This window comes from Cinclus cinclus, chromosome 2, assembly GCF_963662255.1.
Source record: "Cinclus cinclus chromosome 2, bCinCin1.1, whole genome shotgun sequence".
NCBI classification, from domain to species: Eukaryota; Metazoa; Chordata; class Aves; order Passeriformes; family Cinclidae; genus Cinclus; species Cinclus cinclus.
Window position 1 is genome coordinate 58,556,473 of NC_085047.1, and position 25,127 is coordinate 58,581,599.

Consider the following 25,127-nt stretch of genomic DNA (forward strand, 5'->3'; position numbering starts at 1 on the left):
AAAACAGTATATTTAGAAACAAAAAATTTCTTACAAGGAATCTGGATCCGGGTCAATAAACGGCGTAGCACCAAATGGATCGATGTTTGCTAGCAACATTTTGCTAATTATTGAACTTCCTGCAATGGAAGCAGCTAGACCAGCCCTTAAACCTGATTAAAAAAGAAAAGAACAAAACAAAACAAAACAAAACAGAAAGAAAATAATAAAAAAAAATTTGTATTTGATAAATAGACAAACATATAAGCCACATACTGGGAAACAAAAATCATTAAATCTGTACAGGGAAAGATGGTGATTCTACCTCAATTTTTACCAAAATTGGTTATCTTGTCAGGTCTCTGACTCCCTTAAGCAGAAAGGCAGCTATGCTGCGTTGTGGTGGCTATCTTCAGATACCAGCATTGAGAAAGAAAAAACAAGGAAAATTTAGGGTTTCTGGCCAACACTCACTGGCTGGTATAGTAACCAAATGGGTGACCTAACATCCAAAATGACTGCTACAGCTTTTCATTCAGTTTAATCTTCTTCTCCTAACTGTCCATGATTTTCCTTTTGTCCTATCCTTCAGAAGCATACATAAGGAATATTCTTACCATTTTTACAACTGGCAGAGCCATAGTTTAATTTGTGGGAAGATCACAGCCTCAACATGCCCACTTTGAGTAATATCAATTTCACTCTACAAAATACTCTGTAATGCATGTAAACAAAGTAAAATACTAACAGTTTTTACTTAAATTTGTCTAAAGAAAAAACGTAAGCTTGGTTTCACTGTATTTTAGCTATACTAATAAAGTTAATTAAAACAGAGTTTTACTTGTGTTCTCTAGTATTAATTGCATTTGGAGCAGAACAGGTATTTTTTCATCTGTCAGTTGCATTTGGGTAAGAACAGATTTCTTTTTCCAACTGTTTAACAGAGCAGGTTTGTGTGGTTTCAGTTATCTACTTCCAGAGAGATATCCACAGACAGCTCTTACTCAGAGGGTTGAACTTTACACAGCTTTGCCCTCGGCCTCTTCATCCCAATCCATAGATTAGGATAAATTATAGAAGGATTTGAGGGTACCTGTGGATGAAAAATTGGATGTGACCCGGCACCATGAGCTTGCGGCCCAGAAAGCCAAACATGTCCTGAGCTGCATCCAAAGCAGCGTGGCCAGCAGGGTGAGGGAGGGGATTCTGTTCCTCTGCTCTGCTCTGCTCTGGTGAGACCCCACCTGCAGGGCTGCATCCAGCTCTGGGCTCCCCAACATGAGAAGGACATGGACCTGCTGGAACAAGTCCACAGAGGGCCCTAAAGACAGTCAGAGCTGGAGCACCTTTCCTGTGAAGACAGGCTGAGAGAGACAGGGTTTTTCAGCCTGGAGAGGAGAAGGCTCCAGGGAGAATTTATTGTGCCCTTTCAAAACATAAAGCAGGTTTATCATAAAGATTGAGAGACTTTTTACCAGGGCCTGCAGTGACAGGAGAAAGGGCAGTGGTTTTAAACTCAAATAGGCTAGGTTTAGATCGGACAAAAGGGGGAAAATATTTGGGATGAGAGTAATGAGACATGGGAAGAAGCTGCCCAGAGAAGCTGAACAAACCCCACCCCTGGAAGTGTCCAAGCTCAGGCTGAATGCTTTTCTGAGCAACCTGACCCAGTAAAATATGTCAATGCCCATGACAGAGGGCTGTACTAATCGTCTTTAGAGATCTATTCCCACCCAAGGCACTCTGCAATTCTATGATCCTGAATTTTACTTTTTACCCACTGGAATAAAATGCAACACTTCTGCTACTTGTGGTGTTGTGCCAAACAATCAGACATATTCTACACTATGATGCATTTCCTCCTATACAATACAACACAAAGATGTGTATGCTCAGTTCAAACAAATTCAGGGCATGAAAAAAAAGTCATTATTTGACAGCAAGCAGGAGACTGGAAGACAATATTAAAGTACAGTAGGAACAGCAGATTTCAAAATCATAATTACCTGGGCAGATAATCCTTGTGTTAAGTACTGGAAGGTTTTCCTTGCTTGCTGCCAAAGCTGGAGCAGAGAAAGAACCTGTCTGAGAATGGATACCTCGGCTTGTACGTCTATCAGGAGATCTTGGTGCAGTTTTACCTATGCATAAAAAACAGAAATAAGAACACTAATTAGACCTATTATGACATTGCCTACACATAGTTTTTACAGCCCTGAAAATACATCAGAAGCATTAAGTTAATCTGTTACCACTCCATGACAAAAGTCCTTCCCCCTTGCATCAGTTTTTCCTCTAAATACAGTAAAAAAACACAGTAAAAAAAAGAAACAGATCAAGTGATGAACACAAATTAAAATGAGCAGGTGTGCATGGCACTCAACATGATGAGTTCCCAACTTATACTTCAAGCTACCAGCAATAGTATTACATGTATTATGTTCATAAAATGTATTATATCCACCTTAAAATGCAACAGTATTTAACACTGCAGTAAGCCTCTGAAAAACATATTACTGAAATAATTAAACTTGAATTTCATCCATGTTTACTTATAAATATACACATACTACACAGTATATTATCATCTACAACAATAGGTAGTTCCATGACCTGTAGGTTAGACTATCTATCTCATCAACAGCTACACTATTCTCTTCAACCAGCTAAAATGGGACCATGCCTCCATCAGATTCTGAAAAGAAAAAAAAAAAAAAAAGAAAAAAAAAATCAGAGAAAACTCTGACATCTTTATTTACAGCCAAACCGAAAACTGCAAGGGGAACAAAAAGCCATGTTCACCTTTGTCTTGGCATTTAAACGGATTGTGGGGGGGGAATCAGTTTTCTATCATCTTTTTTTTTTTCACAGAAAACCTCAGAAAACAAACAAACCAGCAATTTCCCAAATAATTAACTTATTTACTAAAATTCTCTGGAAGATGGATCAGTGAAACCTTGACAGATGCTAATGTTTAGTAGCTGATGTAACTATTATTGAAAAAGGCTCAGGGAAAGGAAAGGGAAGAAAATCAAGGGGAAAGAGAAGATATTCACAAAGAGTAACTAATAGCTCAGTGAGGACAGTTGTCCTTTGGCTGCCTTTGGAGGTGATGAAGAAGGATCAGCTTTGCAGAGGGCTGATCTCGGGTGCTGTAATTTACTTTCCTGGCAGAACTTGTTTCATGCAGCCTGAGAGAATATGCCAGTGCCTGCTTCAGCCTGGTGAAAATCTTTGTGCAATTCAGCCCCATCAGGCATACCCAGAAACCGGTGCCCCAAGGAAAAAAGTTTGGGTATTACCAAACGCTTTGTTATAGCATTTCCATGTGCATGTAGAAAACTCTTGCACAACAGATGGCCACAGACAGACACTTCTTGGCTATCTCTGCTCCAAATTATCTCACATGTTAAAACTACTTCAGCTTAGGACAACTTCAAACTTGACCATCTAAAGAAGCTCAGAACAAAAAAAAAGAAATTATTTCAGGATAATCTGATTTTTCCTCTCAAAACATGAAAACTAGTTGAGCAAAAAAAGAATTAGTAGGACTAGCACCAAAGACAGCAGCAGGGGAACAGCACCAGGAATGTGGTGGGAAGGACAGAATGCACCCTTTTCAGTGGCTGCCAGTGGGTCAAATCAGGTCATGTCAATCATAACTTAGCATGAGAGGGTACTCTATGAAGATACTAATGGAAAGAAAATATTGAGTGGGGAAATCTAGAGACAAAATGAGTAACTAGAACAAGGGTTTAGACATTGTGTTCACTTCAGGCCAGGATTTGCCCAGCCACAGCTCTTTTTATGTGATGATAATCTAACACAGAACTGTAAATGGAATGGCAAAGTGTTCACTGTCTTGTATCCCTGAAGCAAGATTACACACCTTTCTGGATGACTTGCTGAAGTCAAACAAATTATTATACACAGGACAAAGAAAAGTGGGTGAATTTTTCTGGATTGTTTTATTCGAAAGGACCGACCAAAGGAGTAACAGCTTCTCCTGACTTTAACACCTGCATAACAGCCATAGCAGTTATCACAAAATGCTACACCATTGCATGGTAGCAATACAACACTGATTTGTATCCATGCATGACAAAACATTGTAATAATGTCAAAAAATAGAAAAGAATAGAAATGGCAAGTGATATCTAACAAATGTCATTAAACATTAAGATGAAAGTTTTAACGTGTGGTAAAACATTATCTTCATCAAATGACCAGGAAGATCCTCACAGGGTAAAATATAATACCCAGAACAAAACTAACAATTATTTCTCATAATACTACTGAAAAATTCACTACACTGTTTCACAGTCTATTCTCTCTGTTCTTGCAAACAAAGCAGTTGTATTAAATACGAAAATCAGCAGAGCAGCTGCTCTTTATTTGACAGATGAGACTCACGGCAATAACTGCAATAAAGATAAACTTTTGCTGTGAATGCTCTGATAAAAACAACAGAGCCCCAATGAGTAAAACTGATGTTTCAATGCAGATAATTGAATTCATGTTTCATGTTTTGTCTCTAAACATCTGTCATCCAGTGACAGCATTATTATGCACTCTATTCCACACACATAAGAATAATACAGCTCCCCATTAGATGCAGAAATTATAACATCAAGAAACAAGGAGTTCAATCAATTTCTACACCTGTATATCTTTATTATACACTCAGGGCAGTAGGATTCAGTCATCTGTAGGGCCAGCATCCTCTATGAGCTACTATTGAAAAGGGACTACCAACCTGCATTGATTCCTATAACCAAGAGAAAAGAAAAGGGACCAGTGAAGAGACAGTCACTGGAGAAAGCCTGGTGTGTTTCTGGAGTAAACATGAGATCCTGGGTCAACAGAAATCCAAACAGCACTATGTCTTATTTCCAAAGTAGAAGCTAGAAAAACATAGGCACCAGCTTCAGAGCAGAGCCTTGTGAGGACAACTTTTCAGCATTTTAGTGTGGGTTAGGGTAAAAAACAGGAGATGCAAATCCCTAAATATTTTTTTTTCATTTTGCCCCAAGAAGTTGCTCACCAAGTATCTAGTGTTTGGTCTTTGCTGCCTACCAGCTACCACTGCTTCTCTGGGACTCACAGATCATCTAGTGACCTCAACAGGAGTGCATCACTGTCCATTTTGATAATATGGAAAAAACTGAAATTTCCATTGCTAAGAAGCAGCTTTCCTAAAATGTCTATGTAGCTTGAGAATCTCAGTCTACAACTGAGACATAATATTGCCACCATCACCTAGGCTCTAGTCTTTGCTCAGGTTCATATAGAAAGGTGAGTGTAAACACTGGATTAAATTCAGGCACTTCTCTCCCCAACAAGTGTCTTCTCAGCTTTGTAAATACATTCCAAAAGACTGTTCATGTACTATTTTCCTAATTTTTTCCCTTAATTTTTATTTATTCAAATCTGTTAGAATTGTGAATAGTTTCCAGTCAAACAGGATGCTAGTATTTTTAATTATGGAATCAATTATGCTCAAAATACAACTATTAGGAGATGAACTATTTCTATTTGATTCGTAATTTACTCACTTGATGGAGACTCAAGTTCCTTTGTATCTTCCTCTTTCTCCTCTTCTTTGGATTCATGCAATTCTTTGCTGTATTCTACTGAAGACTGGTTCACTTGTTCTTCACTGTGAGCATTTTGCTCATCCACAACTGTTATGAAGAGAAAACACAAAGTTTCAAGGATTCTAAAGAAAAACTGCATACATCAAAATAAGCACTTTTTTGGTAGCTTTTGGTTTTAAAATATCAACAAAAGTGTTCTACTGTCAATTCAGTAAAAGAGTCAGTCAATTCTTTACCAGTCCATAAAGATTTGCTGTCAGAAATGTTCATTTTGTGGAGGTTAATAGTTAAAATAAATGCTCCTCTTTCCTTGCAGCTTGTAGTAAGCACATAATTATATCTATGTAAGAATATAGAAATATAATTTTATAATGAAAACTTATTCCAGTTAGACAAACAAACAAAGAAACAAACATCATTATCCTATCCTGTTCTACCAGTCTGGATCAAAATGTTGCACCTTTTTCTGCTTGTTCAATGATCTGCCTCACAGCCTTCTTCAAACTGTTTGCTCGGAGCATTAACTGTTCCCTTGGTTTGAAGAGCTTCTGGGAAGACTTTGAGACACATTCTGATAATTGCTCTTTACTTTCAGACAAAGATTCTTCACTTGAGAACTCCTCTGGTTCTTCTTCCACAATGGGGGGAGCAATGCCTGGGAGAATGGGAGCAGCCTGGGCTTCTGTGTGGAGAGCCTGGAGCAATAGGTCCAGCTTTTCATTTAACTCTGAGCACTAAGACAAAGTGGGAAAGACACACACACACACATTAAAAAAAAATCAACAGCGAACATATGAATACTTTCAGGAAATACAGTACCAGATCATATTTCAAACTGTAGGTGTCTTTAGTGTCTGTGTAATCCCTTATGTAAAATGCAAACCGGGGTTCGACGTTTTGGAATATCAGATTATGAGTAGGTCTGCACAGGCTTTTTGCAGACCCTGTGACACTCAACCAGATCAGAGCAATTATAATACATATCCCCTACACTTAGATTCAAATACCACTCCATGCTAAACTCAGCCTGTCCCATAACTGTATGGATTACATCCTACCCTTCTCCCAATGACTTGCAGCACAGAAAACCACCAGAGGTTTGTCCGTGGGTGTTCAGTACCGCAATTTTGAGAGGCATCTGTCCGCTGTTAGACTGAGACACGTGGGGTGTTTTTTGAAGCACAGCTGTATATTTAGGCAAGTGAGTTCTCACAGAGCAAGTGGCTCAAGCCAGAATCAGACACTGTCAAATGCTTCTCCCCAACACTAAGTAATTGTTCTTTCTAGGTTCACAGGAAAAGAAAGGATTTTCTGTGCCTAAGAGAAAGAAAATGCTCTCTGGCCTTGGAACAGTTAAAAACTAATTTTCTGAAATGCACACTGGTTAGAAACGCGAACCACAAATCGCCACTTAGAAATTACGTTTTAAGACTCTGGGATTGTCAAGGATTTTGTTTCCTTCTTTTCAACTCATGTAAATTTTGTGCTGCATTTTGTGTTGCACCAAAACCCTCTGTTGTTTTCTTTCCCAATGTCTTTGCAACATGATCTCTATATTTTTCAGTGTCAACCACTATTTTTAACATTGTGGTCTGCCTTCCCTTCATTCTCGAAGCATACTTATCATTATCCCATTTTCCTCTAGCTAACTTAATCCCTAGATGTATAACTAATGCAAAAAGAAAATCCTTTTATCTCTATGTATATTACCATGAACTTTGTCCTTTATGAAGAAAGAAAGTATAAACAGTTAAAAGAGATCTCAGAGTGTAAAGATGGCTTGGAAATAATTAACTCTCTGCAATAAGAAGAGAAGAATTATGAAGTCACTGGTTGAAATGAAAGCCCAGCTGGGCATTCTAGAGCAATGTAAAAATTAAACATCCATGAGCTATAAACTTTAAGAACCCAACAACTTTAAACCTGAACATAGTCATAGTCTTACTTTAATGGCCATGGCATCAGCTTCCTCTGCATTTTCCATTGGTTTTTCGTAAGTCTTCCCTATTTTGGCAACAAAGTCCTTTACAGTTTCACATAATATTCTTCAGATAAAAAAAGGAGAGGGAAGAAATCAAATGAAATAAAATATATATGTTTTGAATGTTAAATTCTTATGGCAATTTATTTATATGTACACTGCTGTAAATCCTTCTTATTGGAAACTGAATCAGTGATCATACTTGCAAATCAGATGACACTTTTTCCATAGCTTCCAAAATTGAATTGATAAGCTTTAAAACAAAAACTCTTTCACTTAAGCCTTGGCATACATTGTATCTCAGCCTCTGATCTGAAATAAACATGACTGATATTATCCACTCCCTTGCTTTTGCACCTTCCCTTATGAGAAGACTTAGCAAACTTGCATTCACTTTGGTAACTTCAAACACAGTCATGCAAATTCCCATGCAAAGCTACAGCTTAAAAACCATGGAGAAAACCTACTGATTTTAGCGGGGGGCACTTCTTAGATGAACCACACATCCCACTGCACAGCTCGTGCTTTTGAACCAACCCTGAATCTTATCTGTGCAAACTACAGTGGTTGCAAAGATCGTTCACTGTGTAAATCAGAAAAACACTTGGTTCTTGTTACCTGCACTGCAGACAGACAGCAAACTTACTAATGATGGGAGGATAATTGCTTAGTCATGTTCACTTGGTTGACATTTTTCTGACAGAAATTAAACAGATTTAACAAGGAACAGAACCAATTTAGAATCTGGAGTTAACAATAGCCTTCAGTTTAACCGTCTACATGTGCTATGTATAGCTTAAAAATGAAAATTTTTAAACTTGCTTTTACAATAAAAAAATGTAATGATATTCAGATATATTTTTTAAAATTCTATGACTGGTCTTTTGCATATTGCAAAACATAAGATTTTTTTTCATAGAGAAGGTATATGCAGATTCCAGATGATGTCCATGATTTGCCAGATTTCTCTAATTTCGAAACGTTTCAGTCTGGGGAAAAGGTTCCATTAATGTTGCAGATCACTATTGATTGAACTGATATAGGCAGGGCTACAATTTAGCTATGTAAGCTAAAGTTCTGCTTCACAGTGGTGAAATTGTTTGTTCTGTAAATATATGCTTTACAAAAAAAAAAAAAAAAAAAAACAGCCAGAAGAAATGCAGTGTGAAGTAGATCAAATCTTTGCATTAGTAACAGTAAGTTTCATATTTAAGCCATGCACTGATTTGGAATGATTTAACATCATTTTATATAGATCTTGTGTGATTATTTTTTAAAATTCAGTATTAAGCCATCCATTACAACTGTATCATCTAAAAATTTTGCAGAAAAGAACATCCACTCTAAAAGATAAATCAAGATATATTAAGCCAAGCCAGTTGGCCATCCCTAAGAAAATCAGGCTTAGACAGAATGCTATTATGGTGATGATGTTACACAGCGAATTTATCCCCCACATTGTGCATAAAACTGATTGACTCACTTGGCAGATGATATGACAACTGCATGCTGATCAGAATTGAGAATTTTTGCAAGATGAGCAGCAACTGAATCTTCATAAGCGGATATCTGAAAGCCAAGAGAAAAGAGACTCCAATTTCCACACATTCAAGCAGTTTAACACCAAGTAGTGAGTTTAAACACCTCAAAAATAGCAGGATTTCCATTTGAGATCTAATACAAGGCCAAGTGTCTGGCAACTAAAATTCTATGTGCATATTGCATTTTATGTACTAGATTTTTAATATTTGAAGTTAGACTGTATCTGAGAACTTGATCCACACTTCTTTTCCTCCTGTAGAGAAAAGGGTAAGTTATTTCTAGGCTAAAATCAGTCTGTGAGGCAGAAAAGACTTCTTAGGTTTATAACAACTTGCAGTATTATACTCTAATATCTTTTACTTCTAAAATAAGCAAAGCTTTCCTCAAAAAAAAAATGCTTAAAAAGAATAAAATGCTTGCAGCTATAATCTGGAATTTTCACTTTACTGTCAGGTGGGCTCTCACTTCCCAAGAACTACAACTGACAAAAGCTGCCAAACTGGTATCATGTTACCAAAACCAATCCTCAAGGAGCAAACCATTTATGGCCTAGTCTTTACAAGAACATTAAAAATTACATGTTACAAACTACTCAGGAAAATATTTGGAGTGTTTCAAAGATGCTTCCTCACACACCATATGCTATCTTAAAATAGCTCTGGATTCAGACCTCAATTTTAAAAGAAAATTCTAACAAAATTTCAAATCCAAAGCTAAAAATAAATGCAGTTCTCACAGCTCCCTTTAAGAATCAACCGAAATCTCTTAGCATGCTTTTGTCTTTGATTTTGATGAGGCAGATATACCACTTCAGATTTTTCTCCTAAAACCCAGCCTTCATTGTAGGACTCTGACATTGAATCAGTTTTCATTTAACAAAACATAAACATCTGACCTGTAAGAATGAACTACAGTTTTTCAAACATCAGTACAAGATTTGTGGAAATAAAGTGGAATTAATCTTCTAAAACTGCAGGAGGTAGGAGGAGGAAAAATAATCAAATATGGACTTACATTTGCTTTTCAAACTGGGGCATAAACCAACACCTACTACAAGGTAATTATTATTTTTTCTGAAATAGCCTCAGTAAACAATGTAAAAAAACCCCATTAAAAAAGAGATTGAATAGGGTACTCAAAAGCAAATGGCTGTCCAATTCAAGTAATGACAGGTAATGTAGTCTAAAGAATACATTTTCTAAAAGAGTTTTATATGAGCAAGCAGTTCCTTCCATTTTCAGAAAAGGCTAAAATAAAAGTTTCAAGACCAGAAATAGCTAGAAGAAAATTATGATGAAGACACACTTGAATATTTTAACTGTCTTGAAAAATTAGAGGTGATAAAGCCTTGATCTTCATTGCTGACAGCAGAAACAGAGCTGTGTGCAAAGCAACCCCCTTAAAATCCCAGCCTTTTTGCATCTCTATATCCAGCAATCCATCAAAGGTTATAACCTCCTTGCCAATTAAAAGAGCCTGAATGATTAAATTGTTCAAGAGATTGCTGATTAATTATGGCTTCTCAAGTACTTTTGAGCTACAGTTGATATGCATTAACTTCCTTGGGAATATATTATTTTCTTATTTTCATGACTTTTCATGCCAATTAATTTGATTAAAGCATCTCCCTCTCTCAAAATTGAAACCTCATCAGCTAGTACAAGCACAAATCTAGCCTGGAAAACAGACTAAGCTTTTCTTTGATGATGCCTAGAATTTTTGAGCTCTCTCAAAGAACAAAGAGAAAGGTTAGTGATATCACCTGATATAACCCCAGCTGCAAAACACTTCTGTCTTTCTTTTGGAATACTACCCTTGCCTCCATAATGCTGAGGACTTTTTTTCAATGTTTAATCCAAACTTGACATAGCATTTGCTTTTATATATTAAATATATATATATATTTTTATATTATCTTAGTGTATATATATTATTATACATTAATATAGCACTAAATTATACAAATATATACAAAATTGTATACAATATATACTCATATATAAGAATTATCTAAAATATATTATATTCTTATATTATATAATAATATGACACTAGATTACATTCTTGTCTAACATGTTATATAAATGTACTTTCTAATACATATTAAAATATGCATATATATTCAGGAAGAAATTTTTCAGACAGCTTTGCTGGAGACTCCTTACCTTCATTCCTTCTAGGTAAATAATATAGAACTGGAAACCTTACTTACTTGGGATTCACAGCAAGAAAAGTCCTTAATTCAGTTCAGTTGGCAGACCATAAAACATCTGTTTTTCACACAAATGCTGCAGTTATGGCTACTGTAATCCCAGAATCTCCAAGTTAAGTACATGAAACAACAAAACAAAAGCAAAAGTAAAAGTGCACCTGGCACTCCTCTGACTCTTCTGCAGTCACAGGAAGAATAGAAGGCTTTGCTGGTAATTTCAGTTCATATGACATTATACTCCACCTGAAAGTAAAATAAGTTTCCAGACTGTTAGTTTTACACTCTCTCTTCTATATTAACAAAAAGAAAATTCATTGTCACACCACAGAATAGCTATGTATGTAAAAAAAAAAAGCAGCTTAATTTGTAGTTGTAAACTATATGGATGAAATAACTGAGATTAAAGGTAATAATTTGTTTTATTGCTCAGATTACTTTTTAGTGTTTTAATTATCAGTCTCATTTGTGAAAAAAATCATGGGACATTCAATACAGACAAAAAAGATTTTCTGGACAAGAACATTCACATTATAAAAGAATTTGTGCAAACACACTGCAGAAGTCAAAGGAAACTAGACACCTTCCTAAAGAAAAATCTTTAAGGTGACATTAGCTTTCCATCTCAACTAGAGGAGGCAGGCATGAAAGCAAAGCAAGTGATGAAGTGTCTTCCTTGACGTATATATTTTTTTTGTCTGGTACAGGACAGCACTTGACAGCATAGAGAGTATGAAACCACTAATAGCAACAACATCCCTCAAAGCCAGCTGAAAAGAACAAGTAATCACTGCAGATGAGCCTTGGGAGCAAGTCTACTGAAATTAGACCAAAAAATGAAACAGAGAATTTTTTCACTACAGAAAAAGGAAAACATGATTTAATCTACAAATTTTGCAGAATCTGAGGACCAGTAATAAGCATTTCTCTACATACTTTGCTGTAAAGCAATCAAATATTCTGCAGAAAACCATAACATAAAAAAGGCTTTTTTCTCTATTTCATAAAAATAACCTAAAGTAAAATCCCTTATGATGACATTAGAGTGTTTTTAATAGAGCAAAAAAAAGAAACACTCATGAGAGAAAGGAAGAGCCTAAGAAAAACTCCTCTCAGAATCTTCCAGTGCTAGATTGGAACAGCATGACCGTTGTCTTTTTTTTTTTTTTTTTAAATGGGGATTGCTGCTTTCCTTTATGGATGAAAATTACAAGAAACAAGGAGTGGGAAGATCTCGGTTGTTTGACAAAGAAAATGCCTCAAACAGAAATATTGGTTATGGATCCAATTAACCCAGCATCTGATTAGATGATGCCTCTAGAAACAGCTGACGCCTCTGGAAAGGATGAAAGCACACAAGGTGAGTTTTCCCCACATCCAAGGACAGAGAGCTCAGGTGTTTTCTAAATAAAGATGCTACCATTAACGGTGTTTAATAAGCATGTATAGAGTCCCTAAAATTGCTCAAATCAGTTTTGAATCTACACAATATCTTAATGCTCACAGCTTCTTGTAACAGGCAGTTATGTGGCTCCTTCAGCCATGCAAGAAGCTGTCAACTTTTCAACATGTTTGAAAAGCACACTTCCCATTTCCATCAACCACTCATCCCTCTGACTCTTTAGTTTAAAAAGCAGGCTAAAGAGCTGTCCCCATTACAACTGCAATTTCCTTCATGATTAAGACCTTAAAAAACAAACCCACTGAACACCAAGACTCCAAGATGGATTTTAGGCCATCAGAAACACAAATAAATATAATTTACATCTCATGGTAAGTGATGTATAGACACATTTAGGTTTACCTGTCTAGCATTTTCGTGCTGGCTCGTTCTAGTTTTTCTAAAATCTGAGGAAGTTGTGTATCATCATCACAGGATCCTCCCCAGCCAAGGACACGAGCAAGGTCATTTCCAGTACCAAGGGGTAACACTCCTAACTGACACTGAAACACAATACAGCAACAAATCTACTACTGAAAACTAGAAAGAAAATACAAGTGGTTACAAATGCTTGTTATTTCAATCAACAAATGTTAATTTCATAGCTGATGTCTAAAGCCTATAAGTTAAATTGTGCTATTCTGCTACAACCAGTACTGTTTATAACAGAGAAAATTTTCATTAAACAGTAACTACTGAGTTTGCCCCGTACAGAGAGATATAACAAAAAAACAAGTCAAGGAAAAGGTAAGCACACAAAATCAAGCCTAGCCACTCTAGGCAAGGACAGGAAATATGCACACTTGCCTGCTTGTGCAAGCTGAGCTTATCAATTTCTGACAAGACCCAACCCACGCTTCCATCTCCACCACACACAAGAATCCTGAAGTTGTCAAACTTCTGAAATAACCGCAAACTGCAGAGAAAATGGAGAGCTAGTTACATCCATTAGCAAGAGAGCAGTGACATACATTATCAATTGTTACAAGAAAATATGGTCCACAGCATTTTTATGGTACTTTTATTGTTGTGGGGTATGGGGATACAACCATTGACTTAATTTACCTATCTGCAGCCCATCTGTTGCTGTATATTCCACTTATACTGGCATTTCTGATAAATAACATGCCAAGTTATTATTTAAAAGAATCCCTTGATATTGTTTTCAGGATTTTATAAGTCTGATTTTATTAATATTTAAAAAAGAATAAATTTAAGTGATAAAACTGCAACTGCTCCATGCTTCTCACTTCAGCCAGAAGCATACTGCAGCACAGGGGATTTTTCACAAGAAGAGGTTAAGACACAATGACAGGATATGCTCCACAACACGAGTGGGCTTTTGTCAGTTACCTTAACTAAATGTAAGGACCTTTGAGAGCAATTCTCAAACACAAGGTGATCACAACGATATGACACAAATAATACAAGTATTTCATATTATATCCTTAAGGCCATATGCTGCTTTCACTTCCAATTGCTCTTCCTCCTGTTCTCTGACTTTTAACACCTCCAGAATACAACACTTGGATAGTATAGAAAAGGAGGACAAGAGAGACAGAAAATGCAGAAAGGTGAGACACAGAAGAAAAGGGGAATGAGATGAGAAGAAACAGCCAAGAGGCCAAGAGGTAAAAACAACAGGGACTTGAACAAAACAAAACAAACAAAACAAAACAAAAAAACCAAACCAAACCAACAAAAGAGGAAAATTTTAAATTCTTAAAATACTAACAACAAATATATTTATTTTTAATGCATGTTATTTTCCAGAATATGTGCATTTTCTGAACCATTTTTAAAAAGCAACATAACGAGATCAAAACTTTTTGAAGCATTTTTATTTTTTTCTAGAGAAAATAATGTCACTTGAATATGAGGGGCACATAGCTACTCAGAACAAAAGAGGAGGATATTTAAGGGGAAAAAATGTTGATACCAGAGCGATTTATCCTATCCTAATAAAAGGAGAAAACCCCTAGAAATTCACTGTCTCATAGAATGTACCTCTGCTTTTTAGATCAACTAGAAAAAAAAGAAGATATCAATGCAACCTGATGGAATAACTGCTAAGGACTTCTCCTTGGAAACTGTTTGGGAGAAGGACTTAAAAGGACCCAACATGAACTGCAATTTCTGTGAAGCATCAAAGTGAGCTGCCTCAGCCACGGTAGAGCTATATGAAGGAAGAGAACTTGCAAACATATTTTCCAGACTGTCTCCTTTCAAAGACTATCCAATCAATTAAGACAAATGTCATATGTCATTATAATTACATGTACAAAATGCTAGCTAAAAATTACTTAGATTCAGCTCCAGTTATCAGGGTTATAATGAAAAGAATATCACAACTCAAAGAGTTAACATGACATGTCCATAACAAAGTACTAAATATTATAATCTACACCTGCAATAAATTATATTTCTACTATTTATGCACTGTTTGAATTGAATTTTGTGGATTTGCTTAATCTACCTTTTATTATTAAGTGTAATTCTGCATCTTTAGGAGTACAAAAATTAGTGCTTCCAGTTGCTATAACTGACACTATTAGGCCATTTAACCACATCACTGTATCTGAGTGGAATTGACTTATGCAACAGAAATATGGGCACAAATTTAATCATCAGAAATGTGCAAACGTGCTTGAGTTGTGGCCACCCCTACGCAAATTTCATCGCTATCTCTCCAACAATCAACCCTTAGATTTTGGGGAGAAGTGCCTGATAGTTTTAATTTTGTTCTTGCTCCAAATTCTGTGGGATGGTCATTTTCTTGACTATTTGCATATGTTGCAAATAAACTGTATTTTGGATATACTTTTCCGATGAAAAATTTTTCATGTACTTTTAAATTACCCACTACAGATCCCCCCTGCTGACATTTGTGTTCAGAACTTTAAAAGATACAGAGCACATTCAGACAACAGTTTTATTCCATAACTACACACAAAAAGGTCAGGAATATCAGAATTATGCATGTGAAATTGAAGCAAAGCACCTGGGCAACTGTGCAGAAAGGCAAAATCAAAGTTCCAGTGATACAGGAAAACATCTGAACATTTTTAACAGTTTTGAGCCTTACCAGTTAACAGAAGTCAAAGCTAGCCAAGAGGTTTCGGTTTGAATTTTCGAGCTTTTCTAGAAGGAAAATGTTATCCTACAATCCCTTCACGTACCACAATTTATCTTGAAATCCTGCTGTCTCTTAGATTTTAATTAGGAAGTCAGAGTAGATATTGGTGATAGAATTATAGCAACATGGGGATATAACACTATAAAACAAGGGGAACACAACACTATGCTTTGCACCTAATTCCCTTGTGCAAAGGCTTGCTCAAGATTTCCAAGGTCATTACCCTAAGTGAGGTCCTCCATTCATTAAATCGAAGACCTGAGCTGGATTTAACGACTGTTTGAATCGACGAAGAAACTTTACTCCCTGATTGTCTCCACTCTTTGAGTTAACAAAAACTAAAAGAGGACTGGCACAGGATGGCGGGCATGTGGCTTTCCAGAAACCTGTAAACATAGTTAGAAAGAATGAAATAAATAAGGTTTCCTAATATGAACAACACAAAAAGAAATCATGGGAGAGAGGAAAATAGGGATGAAGGACAAGAGGAGTACATTTTATCATGTATAATGTAAATAAACTGACTATTAGTCCTACAAGGAAAACATAATTGCACAAGATTTACCAGTTCTTTTGTTTGTTTGTTTCTGGTATTTTCAGTACCTAGATTTAGTAAAATCCTGAAGACAATAGCATTATTGTTTTTCAGCTGCTATTAACCTTTTAGAATACTTCTTAAGTCTCATCTTCACAGATTATTATCACATAATTGAATATATCTTTAAGTTACAAGTGTTTGGTTTTCAATCTTATTTTGCTTTAACTTTACTGGGTTGAACTGGATCATTCATGTCTGTATGAGTTTTTTAAGAGTACTCACAGATTTTAAAAGTTACTTGTACTCGGTTCCTCCCAGGTGAGACTTGGCATAAGAGCCTTGTTTTAAGACTGAGGTTATATATTAAGTATAACAGAATCACTGAACAACAGAAGACCTTCAGCTGTGATTCAAAACTTATTAAAGCCAGTGCAGGTCTTAACTAATTACAGCAGGCTCTCTATAAGGTCCTTAGTCAGAAGCACTAATGGGCACTGTTGTCGCTAACATGACCGGTCCATGGAGGTAATGGTTTCCCAGCAACACTTCAGAATCAGACATCACATGTATAGGTTTTGACATTTGTCTCCGGCAGTATTAAAATGATTATGTTGTTTTCAATTACTAAAAAAATACTAAAGCTACAAATAAAAAATTTCATTAAGGGATGCTAATTTGATTCCACATTATCATAATGTCTAAATTCAAATAAGGGTTGATTAATTAATTTAAATGCCAAGAAACTAATTTCACATATTGAACAATCTTCCTGGCATGAGTAATAAATGACAGCATGATGTCTAACACACCACAAAGCAAATAAATAGAGTGAATCTATACAGCATACACAATCACTTTTACAAACTTCATGCAGCAAAGTTCATTGAATTGCATCCAAGTTGTTGGTCTACTTCACCATCAACACAAACTATAAAATTAAAGCAGTTAAGATTTTGTGATACTTCTTTTTTAAATCCACTCTCTGCCCTGAAGTGCACATCTCACTGTTGATGTGTCTCTATCCTGAACCATGAAAAACCATCTCTGGCTTTTTTGAGTTTTGAGCATTTGCTGGGTTTTTATCTGTGCATTGCAGGACCTTTACACTGCCTATATTTTTAAAAAAATAAATTAGAGAAGCTATGGAAGCAATTCCTCTCTTAAGCCTGATAAAGTAGTTTTTTGATCTGAGCTGTTCAGCTAGCTTATCTCTGCATAACGCAAAATTATCCAAAATTTGAGAACTCTCAGAAGGAGTGGTGTATGCCAGGCAGGCAGCAGCTCAGTTCATCTGAGGACTCTGATAATTCACTTGAAATGTTTCTAAGGGTCATAAGTAAAATGGAAGAAAATTTCTGCTGGGGCAACTTTAGAAGAACATGACAGTTGAATAATTCTCTAAAAACCTACACACAAAATTACACTTCTCTCTAAACTTGCAGACTGCATGCACCTGCTCAGCAGAAGGATTTTAGCCCTGTTTATGAGCATGGACCTCAACAGGCACTGGAAGACCAGAGGTAGCACTGAACACACTACAGGACTACGTACCATCAGAGTCTATACTGTTTAGTGCTGTTGGAGGGATGATCGATACCTTACATTGGCCAAGTGGACATTTACGAGGGTACAGATCTTTACAGGCTGTGTGAACCTACAAAAGAAACAAAAAACTATTTTCTTTCAGTGGAATTTCAAGGTGAAAATACAACTGATACTATGCTATCTATGTAACAAAAATGTACTCGTATATAACATTTAGGTGTAAAGGGAAAATGAATGAGACTAGGAAAAAACCCCGAAAGTTCAACCACAGAGCCTTGTAACTAATTCAACAAAACATTATTTTGGAGAACTTTAGCTACTCCTACAGCAGATAAGAAACATTCTTGCTAGGGAGTCACTTGCTCCCACCAGCACGGAAGGAAGAAGCAAACTTCCAGCATCCGTGCTGATGGCAGCAGGCAAAACAATAGCTCTTGTACTTGCCTGGTCCACTGGGGCCATTTGGAAGACATATCTGCATTAAAGTCAGCACACCTACCAAGCCAGACCCATCTTCCAAAGTTGGCTCCCATAAACTCCATATTGTAAAGGTCCCTTCCACAGATATCAGAAAGAGAGGCACATGCAGAGGTGGCTGCATTTCACCTAAATTTCAAGTCACCTCTGGAGATGCCAATCATTTCCTACTGTTCACACACAGAGCCTTGGACACCTATATGCCAGAAGCTTCAACAATAAATAAACTGCTGACTTGCATAAGAAACACATCTTTTTAGACAAGTTTATAAATTTAAGAGAAAACCATATATTGGGGAAACAGCAGTAGTGAGTTAGAGAGTTTCAATCAGCAACCTATAGATTGCCCTGAAGAAGAAAAAGTCCATATTTTGCAGTAATAAACATGTCAATACATTAATATTAATGAATATTAATATAACATATTACTAAAATATTAATAGAGCAATAGCTACAATAAAAAATACAAGTAACATATTATTATTAGGCATAAGGAACAGGCACCTGAACATTCATTTAACAGCTAGAAGAAAGCAGAGGAAACACAATGGATGATAACATCTGTGAGTAAAATGAAAATTAACTGTGCAAGTAGGACAGTCACCAGAAATTCTGAATGCTGGAGAGACCCAAGTTTGCAGAAGCTGCCTGCTCCTACTTAATCCGAAAGCAGCTTGTGAAATGACAAAACAAAAAATAATGGCAAGCAATGAAGCTGTCAAACCACGAGATGCTTGGCTGTGGTTCAGTGCACCTACCATAGCTTTACACCAAAGGCACTTCCAGTCCTGCAGGCGTAGAACACTGCCACAAGTCTTGTCACAGACTGCGCATTTGGCACTGACGGGCAGGTTTCCCTCTAACCACTGGTGAGGCATAGCTATCTGTGGAGAAGGAGTCATTAGAGTTAAATACCCAGAAAGAGAAATTAAAGGCTTTTGTCTCTCAAATATAGGTGGATTCAAACTATTTCTCACAGCTGCACCCTTTCAGTAAAGAAGCAGGTACGCTGGTCAGCCAGGATAAGGAACACTGATGCTCAGAAGGCAACAGCAATGAATGGTGTTCCACGTGCTAGGCAGAAAACATGACACCTGAAGGAGGGAGACACGTCTCACTCATGGCAGCTAACCATAACACAACGGAGCAGTTAAGTCCAGAGATTCTGTCATAAAAACAAGTTCCCACTCGGTTATCTTGGCTACATGACACAAACCAATTTAAAATACCTAAAATTCATAAAAGACAGGACAGCAGAATTCCTCCGTCACTTCATTTACCCACTCACCATGTCTGATAAGTCACAGCTCTATAAAGCAGTCCCAAATGCAGTGCAAAGCTTTACTCAGTGCACTCTTTGTCCCATTAATACCATGGGCAATTCAAGACACTCAGGTGTTCAACTTAGTACCAGCCTTCTAGGAAGAAGCTTCACACCAGTTGTTCATACACAGTTGTGTTTGTAAAAATAGTCCATTTATCACAATTAACCTCTCAAAAGCTTTTGTTGTTTCTCCTGCTAATTTTGAAATTCCTGCTTTCATCACCTCCCAATTCAGTAAAATCCAAACAGGCCTCCTGGGGAAGAGCTCAAGGTAAAGAGGACAAAAAATAGATTGACAAAATAGCACAGTAACAGAGTAAAATACCACCTTTGCTTAGGAGAAGTAGGAACTTCTGGGAGCAATTCTCCAGCTGCAGAATTTCTCTGCATGTGACCTTCAAAACCTTGTAATATATCTGCAATCTAGTGCCCACAGTTGCTAGACTTGCCTTGTGAGATAGGAATATAACTTCTGTTCTAAATACCATGATAATCTTTGAAGAGTGTTCAGGAAAAGAGCCACCTACCATTAGCTTCAATGGGTCACATAGCAATATTTCTGGGCTTTTTTTTTTCCCCCTAAAGAAGAAACACATTTGGAAAATACTGTAAATATGAACAGTACTTACACCATCTTCATCTTCAATGATGTCTTTTCCAATTGAGGCTAATGTAGTCCATTTGCAGTTATTTGTTGCTCGGACAGCACATCTTTTATGTGCTTTAAACTTACACACTGCAAGACACAAATAAACATATATAACCTGTGTTATGTGCTGTATTTCAATTATACACACCTTTTTAAAAAATTAAACACAGATCTCCCATAAAATAGCCAAGTACATGTCACTTAGTGTTGCACACATGACACAAAACAACTAAAAGAGAATTCAGTTCATAATCACTCCAGCTTTAACTCTCTAAACCAGATTTAACTGCTTAGCTGTAGCTCATGCTAAGTGTGCCCTGAAATTCACATTGGTCCCCATTTTTTCAGGCGCAAGGTACAATATGTCTTTAACTATGGGTTTGCCTTTTCCTTCCTCCAGTAACATGACTCAGATATCTGACTTAAATCTGCAGTAAGTCATGGGAGAGTGTTTTACAAAAGTATTTTGATTCAGGAGGTCTGTTTCTTTGCTCAAAAGATGCCTTTGGGGCACCATGCTGGGCCTATTTTTCTCAGAACATGAGAAAGCGAAGGGTTTATGTGGTGATATTTTTATTAAGGATACTGGGGATTACAAATTTTCCCAAGAGCCTATATCAAATCAGGAAGAATCTTGCTTTTTACTGCATTCTTTATTAAAAGTCTGCTAATTGGAATATCCAGCACAAGTGTGTAGTTAGGCAGACATTCTGACAACCTAATAATTATTTGAATTTTGTTCAGCTCAATTAATATGCCTAGCTAATGATATCATCTTAGACCAAACAGACCGACGCACCCAAACTGTGGCTATTTCTTCTACTGGAAGAGCATGATGCAATTCTATTTAGAGTGCATTAAATAAATTATTTTGGCAAAGACCATTAAAGGTTTATGAGAACTAGCCAGCAGATCAGAAGTAGTAGACTCTTTTCAAACAAATATTTGACAGGAAATTATCAAGGCTTTGGCCCATCGCTTATCTACCATTTAAAAACATTAAGCCATGGTACAAAATGTCTTGTGAATAATAAATTTCCCATTTTAATTCCACTGATCCATTGCCAGATCAATTTAAAAAGTGAATTGAGACTATGTAAGCAACATCTGAGTTTGAGAGCAATCGTCACTGTTCTGGGAGATGTGTGAAAGTAAGCGCTCAGCTCTCACTTTCTTACTTTCTAGAAAGGAAGAGAGGAAAGAAAAAAAAGAAGTTTGCTTTTACAGTAACTCACCCAGTCATTTAAAAAAGCAGCATTCATATAATCATAGAATTATTTGGGTTGAAAGAGACATTTAGAGATCATTTAGTTCCACCCCCCTGCTGTGGACTGGGACATCTTTTACTAGACCAGGTTTCTCAGAGCTCCATCCAGCCTGGCCTTGAACACTTCCAGGATGGAGTGCTCACAGCTTCTCTGGGAAACTAGTCTCTCACTATCATCACAGTAAAGGATTTTTCCCTGCTGTCTAATCTCAACCTACTCTCAGTTTGAAGCCATCTCCCCCTGTCCTGTCCCTACATGTCACTGTAAAAAGTCTCTCTCCATATTTCTTGCAGGCTCCCTCCAGGTACTGGTGGGCTGCAATTACATCACCCCAAAGCCTTCTTTTTTCCAGGCTGAACAGTCCCAACTCTCTCAGCCTTTCCTCACTGGAGAGGTGCTCCAGCCCTCTGATCATCTCCATGGTACTCCCATGGACTCCCTCAAATAGGTCAATGGTCCCCAAGCCAAGAGAGGCACAGGCCTGTTGGAGCAAATCAACACAGACTCAAAGTGTGCAAATATCCCATGACAGGGTAGACTCGCTTTTTCTAAAGAGCTCAGCATCACATTGTGTGTTTGACAGCCTAAGCTGGTTCCAAGCACTAATGAAGCCAGGTCTCACAGAAGCACAGAAGTAAAGGCTGTATTTTCAAGTGATGGACCATGAACAGTTTTCAGCATTTGAATATTTCAGAGAAGATATGCCACTGAATTCAGCTCCCTACTCATAAATTATAAGCACTTGCTCTGCCACACAGATCAAAATACAACAAATCAGGGTTGAGGAGGAATAGAAAATTACAAATTACAAAGTAATAGAATGTTCAAACCCTACTGAGCTATGATTGAACTTGTTCTTAGGAACCCTGTATTTAGCCTCTTTTTCAACAAGGCAAGGACAAAATCAATCCCAGGCTCTGAAGAGTTGCAGCAAGCCACTCTATATATGGCAAGTGACAGGTAATGTTTGCTTTGTAAGTACTATAAATAAGCTACCAACCAAATCTCAGATCAGACTCTTTGGGCCACCACCCTGCAACCTCAGTATCATGAAACAATAACTTATGTTAGTCTGAACATTAAATATTAACAACAACAATAACCTTAAGACAGAGATATAACTTGCAAGCAAAGAAAGGAGAACTTTAAATCAAACCTCAGTATTAGTTACCCCTATGACCTAACTTCTTTTGTCTCAGATTACACTGAATCCCATTCATAAATCAGTCTGATACCTGAAATCTTTTGGACAACATGCAGACATAGGGCTAGACATCAACTGAGGTTACCTCAACAATGAAAGCTAAAATATGAGAAAAGTTACTCAGGCAACTTAACATTGCAATATAGTTTCTGAATGCAGGTGTGCAGTTGTTGATTGTATGACCATACACTTTTAGACAGCAGGACCCTCAGCCACTGCATGTAATGGATGGCTCTCAGTAAGTATGCAGTTGTGCCATACTCTGCTTCATAATAATTTCCAACGGGTATTGCCTTACTGACTGAAAACTAATGTGATACTGGTTTTTAGGCATCAATAATAATTTCTTCCCAGCCTTCTAAAATTAGTATTATTATTGTTGTTGTTGTTGTTGTTGTTATGCCCAGAAATAGTACTCCTACAATCAGGACATTTTTTCAATATTATGTATCTTTAAAGCATCAGGGACTTCAGAACAGCTTCAACTGATTTTTGCAGCTATAGAAAACAGCATATCTGTGATACAGGTTGCAGCTTATAAACAATGAACAACTACTGATTTGATCAAAAATCTTATTTAAACATTTTCCCCAACATCACAGAATGGTACATGTGATATAAAGTCACAGAACAGTTTTCTACTACTCCTTCATTCTTTAACAACAAACATCCCTTCTCTTTCTCGCTGCTTCATTCAATATTCACTCTCCAGACTGTGCAGAAAATGTGGCAGAAGTATCAGAGACAATGACTGTGCAAGTAGTGCCTCTACAATTCCCTGGGCAATGGGTAAGAACAACAGGGTTTTGTGGGCAAAACCCCACAATCATAATGGAAAAAGACAAAGTGCACAGAGTGCATTTGCAGAGGTAATTTAATCACAGTATTTTCTTACTGATTGATCTTGTCATCCTAAAGTGTTGTTACAACATTGTTTGTGTAATTCATGACAGGAGAATGCAGTTTAAGAGAGAGGTTTCTCCCACTTATTAGCTATACTTGATATTCAACAAAGGTTCTGTCATGATAAACAAAATGCTACATGAAAAAAATTTTCTGAGAATAATCATAAAGACAGTGCAAATAATGCACATAACATTGCCATAACTGGCAATGACATAGAAATGCAGTATTGATACTGAGTAACTGAGGTTACAGAGTTCTGAAAGAGTTTCTGTAGATAATATATTTTTCTTCAAGCTTCTTTGCCTAAACATTCCATATTGAAGCTAAACTCCGAGGAGCATAAAAACCAAAACCCTTTCTTGATTCAGCTAGTTTGGAATAATTTCTGAAGCAAGGCACAGAGATCATAATTACTCTGTCCTAGTAAAGACTGGATGAACATTACAGAGATCAATCCTTTAGCAAGAGTAACACAACACACAGATAACACTGGAAAAGTAGATTATCTTTTGAGAAGACACAAAAGAAAGAACCTGTGGGAAGAACAGCATTGCATCTCAAAGGAGAGTCTGATCAATTTTTTTTAGAAGTCAATTGTTGAGCAGTAGCAAGAATGAACCCTGGTTTGTTGTAACTTACATCTTTAGATTGATATACATATCAATTCTTTGACTTCTAAAAAAGGTGCAAGTTCACACAAGTCACTAGGTAATGCCTAGCAAAGGCATTAACCTACCATCTTTTTCTACACTGGTTTCCACAAAACTTAGAGTATCCTCAGGGTGGCCTGCAATTAATTTGGCCAACCTTTGCCAAAGGCTGCTGGGATGGAAGGTGCCCTGAAGAAAAAAGTCACCCATCATCTCCAAAAGAAATGTGGTTTGATTTGTGGCCAGACTTAAAAAAAACAGTTGTGCAGGGCTGCTGGAAAACAGCAATTTTAAGAGAATAAAATATTACAGTACTACTAAACCACCAAAAGCTGCAAGATATCAGCAGTGGGGTTTATTTTTACCTATAGTTAAGAGTCAAGAATCAGACAACAAAGACTATAAGCTACTGTCAAGACAACTTGGTGTGCCAGCAACCCAAACCTTTAACAGGAGGAAGAGCTCAATTACCTCTGGAAAGAGCCTCTCATGCTTTTCAATACAAGGCATAATAGAGTAACCTGGGATCAATGACCACAAAAATAATTGAATTTAGTATAGCTATAAATGGGTTCCCAGTATAAAGCAGTGCTGGAGGTTTCAGAAGCCAGGCATGAATATTTAAACAGGTTTTTTAAATTATGTAATGGGGAAAAACAGCACAGAACAAGTCTGGGGAAT

The 25,127-nt window shown here is 36.9% G+C and overlaps 1 protein-coding gene across 3 annotated transcripts in view; it reads right to left on the bottom strand.

Moving 5' to 3' along the window:
* DGKH (diacylglycerol kinase eta) overlaps nt 1–25,127 on the bottom strand; it is a 149,684-nt gene that overhangs the window by 21,014 nt on the left and 103,543 nt on the right. For 2 of the 3 annotated variants that reach the window (XM_062514777.1, XM_062514778.1), the window contains 13 exons: nt 20,399–20,505; nt 19,204–19,329; nt 17,975–18,077; nt 16,109–16,271; nt 13,557–13,665; nt 13,113–13,252; nt 11,470–11,554; nt 9,041–9,126; nt 7,522–7,621; nt 6,037–6,310; nt 5,535–5,663; nt 1,986–2,120; nt 35–152 (listed from right to left, as the gene is read on the bottom strand). In XM_062514777.1, the coding sequence (XP_062370761.1) occupies nt 35–152; nt 1,986–2,120; nt 5,535–5,663; nt 6,037–6,310; nt 7,522–7,621; nt 9,041–9,126; nt 11,470–11,554; nt 13,113–13,252; nt 13,557–13,665; nt 16,109–16,271; nt 17,975–18,077; nt 19,204–19,329; nt 20,399–20,505 (1,675 nt within the window). The remainder of the gene's footprint in view (nt 1–34; nt 153–1,985; nt 2,121–5,534; nt 5,664–6,036; nt 6,311–7,521; nt 7,622–9,040; nt 9,127–11,469; nt 11,555–13,112; nt 13,253–13,556; nt 13,666–16,108; nt 16,272–17,974; nt 18,078–19,203; nt 19,330–20,398; nt 20,506–25,127) is intronic. The other variant, XM_062514779.1, reaches the window with a different exon arrangement.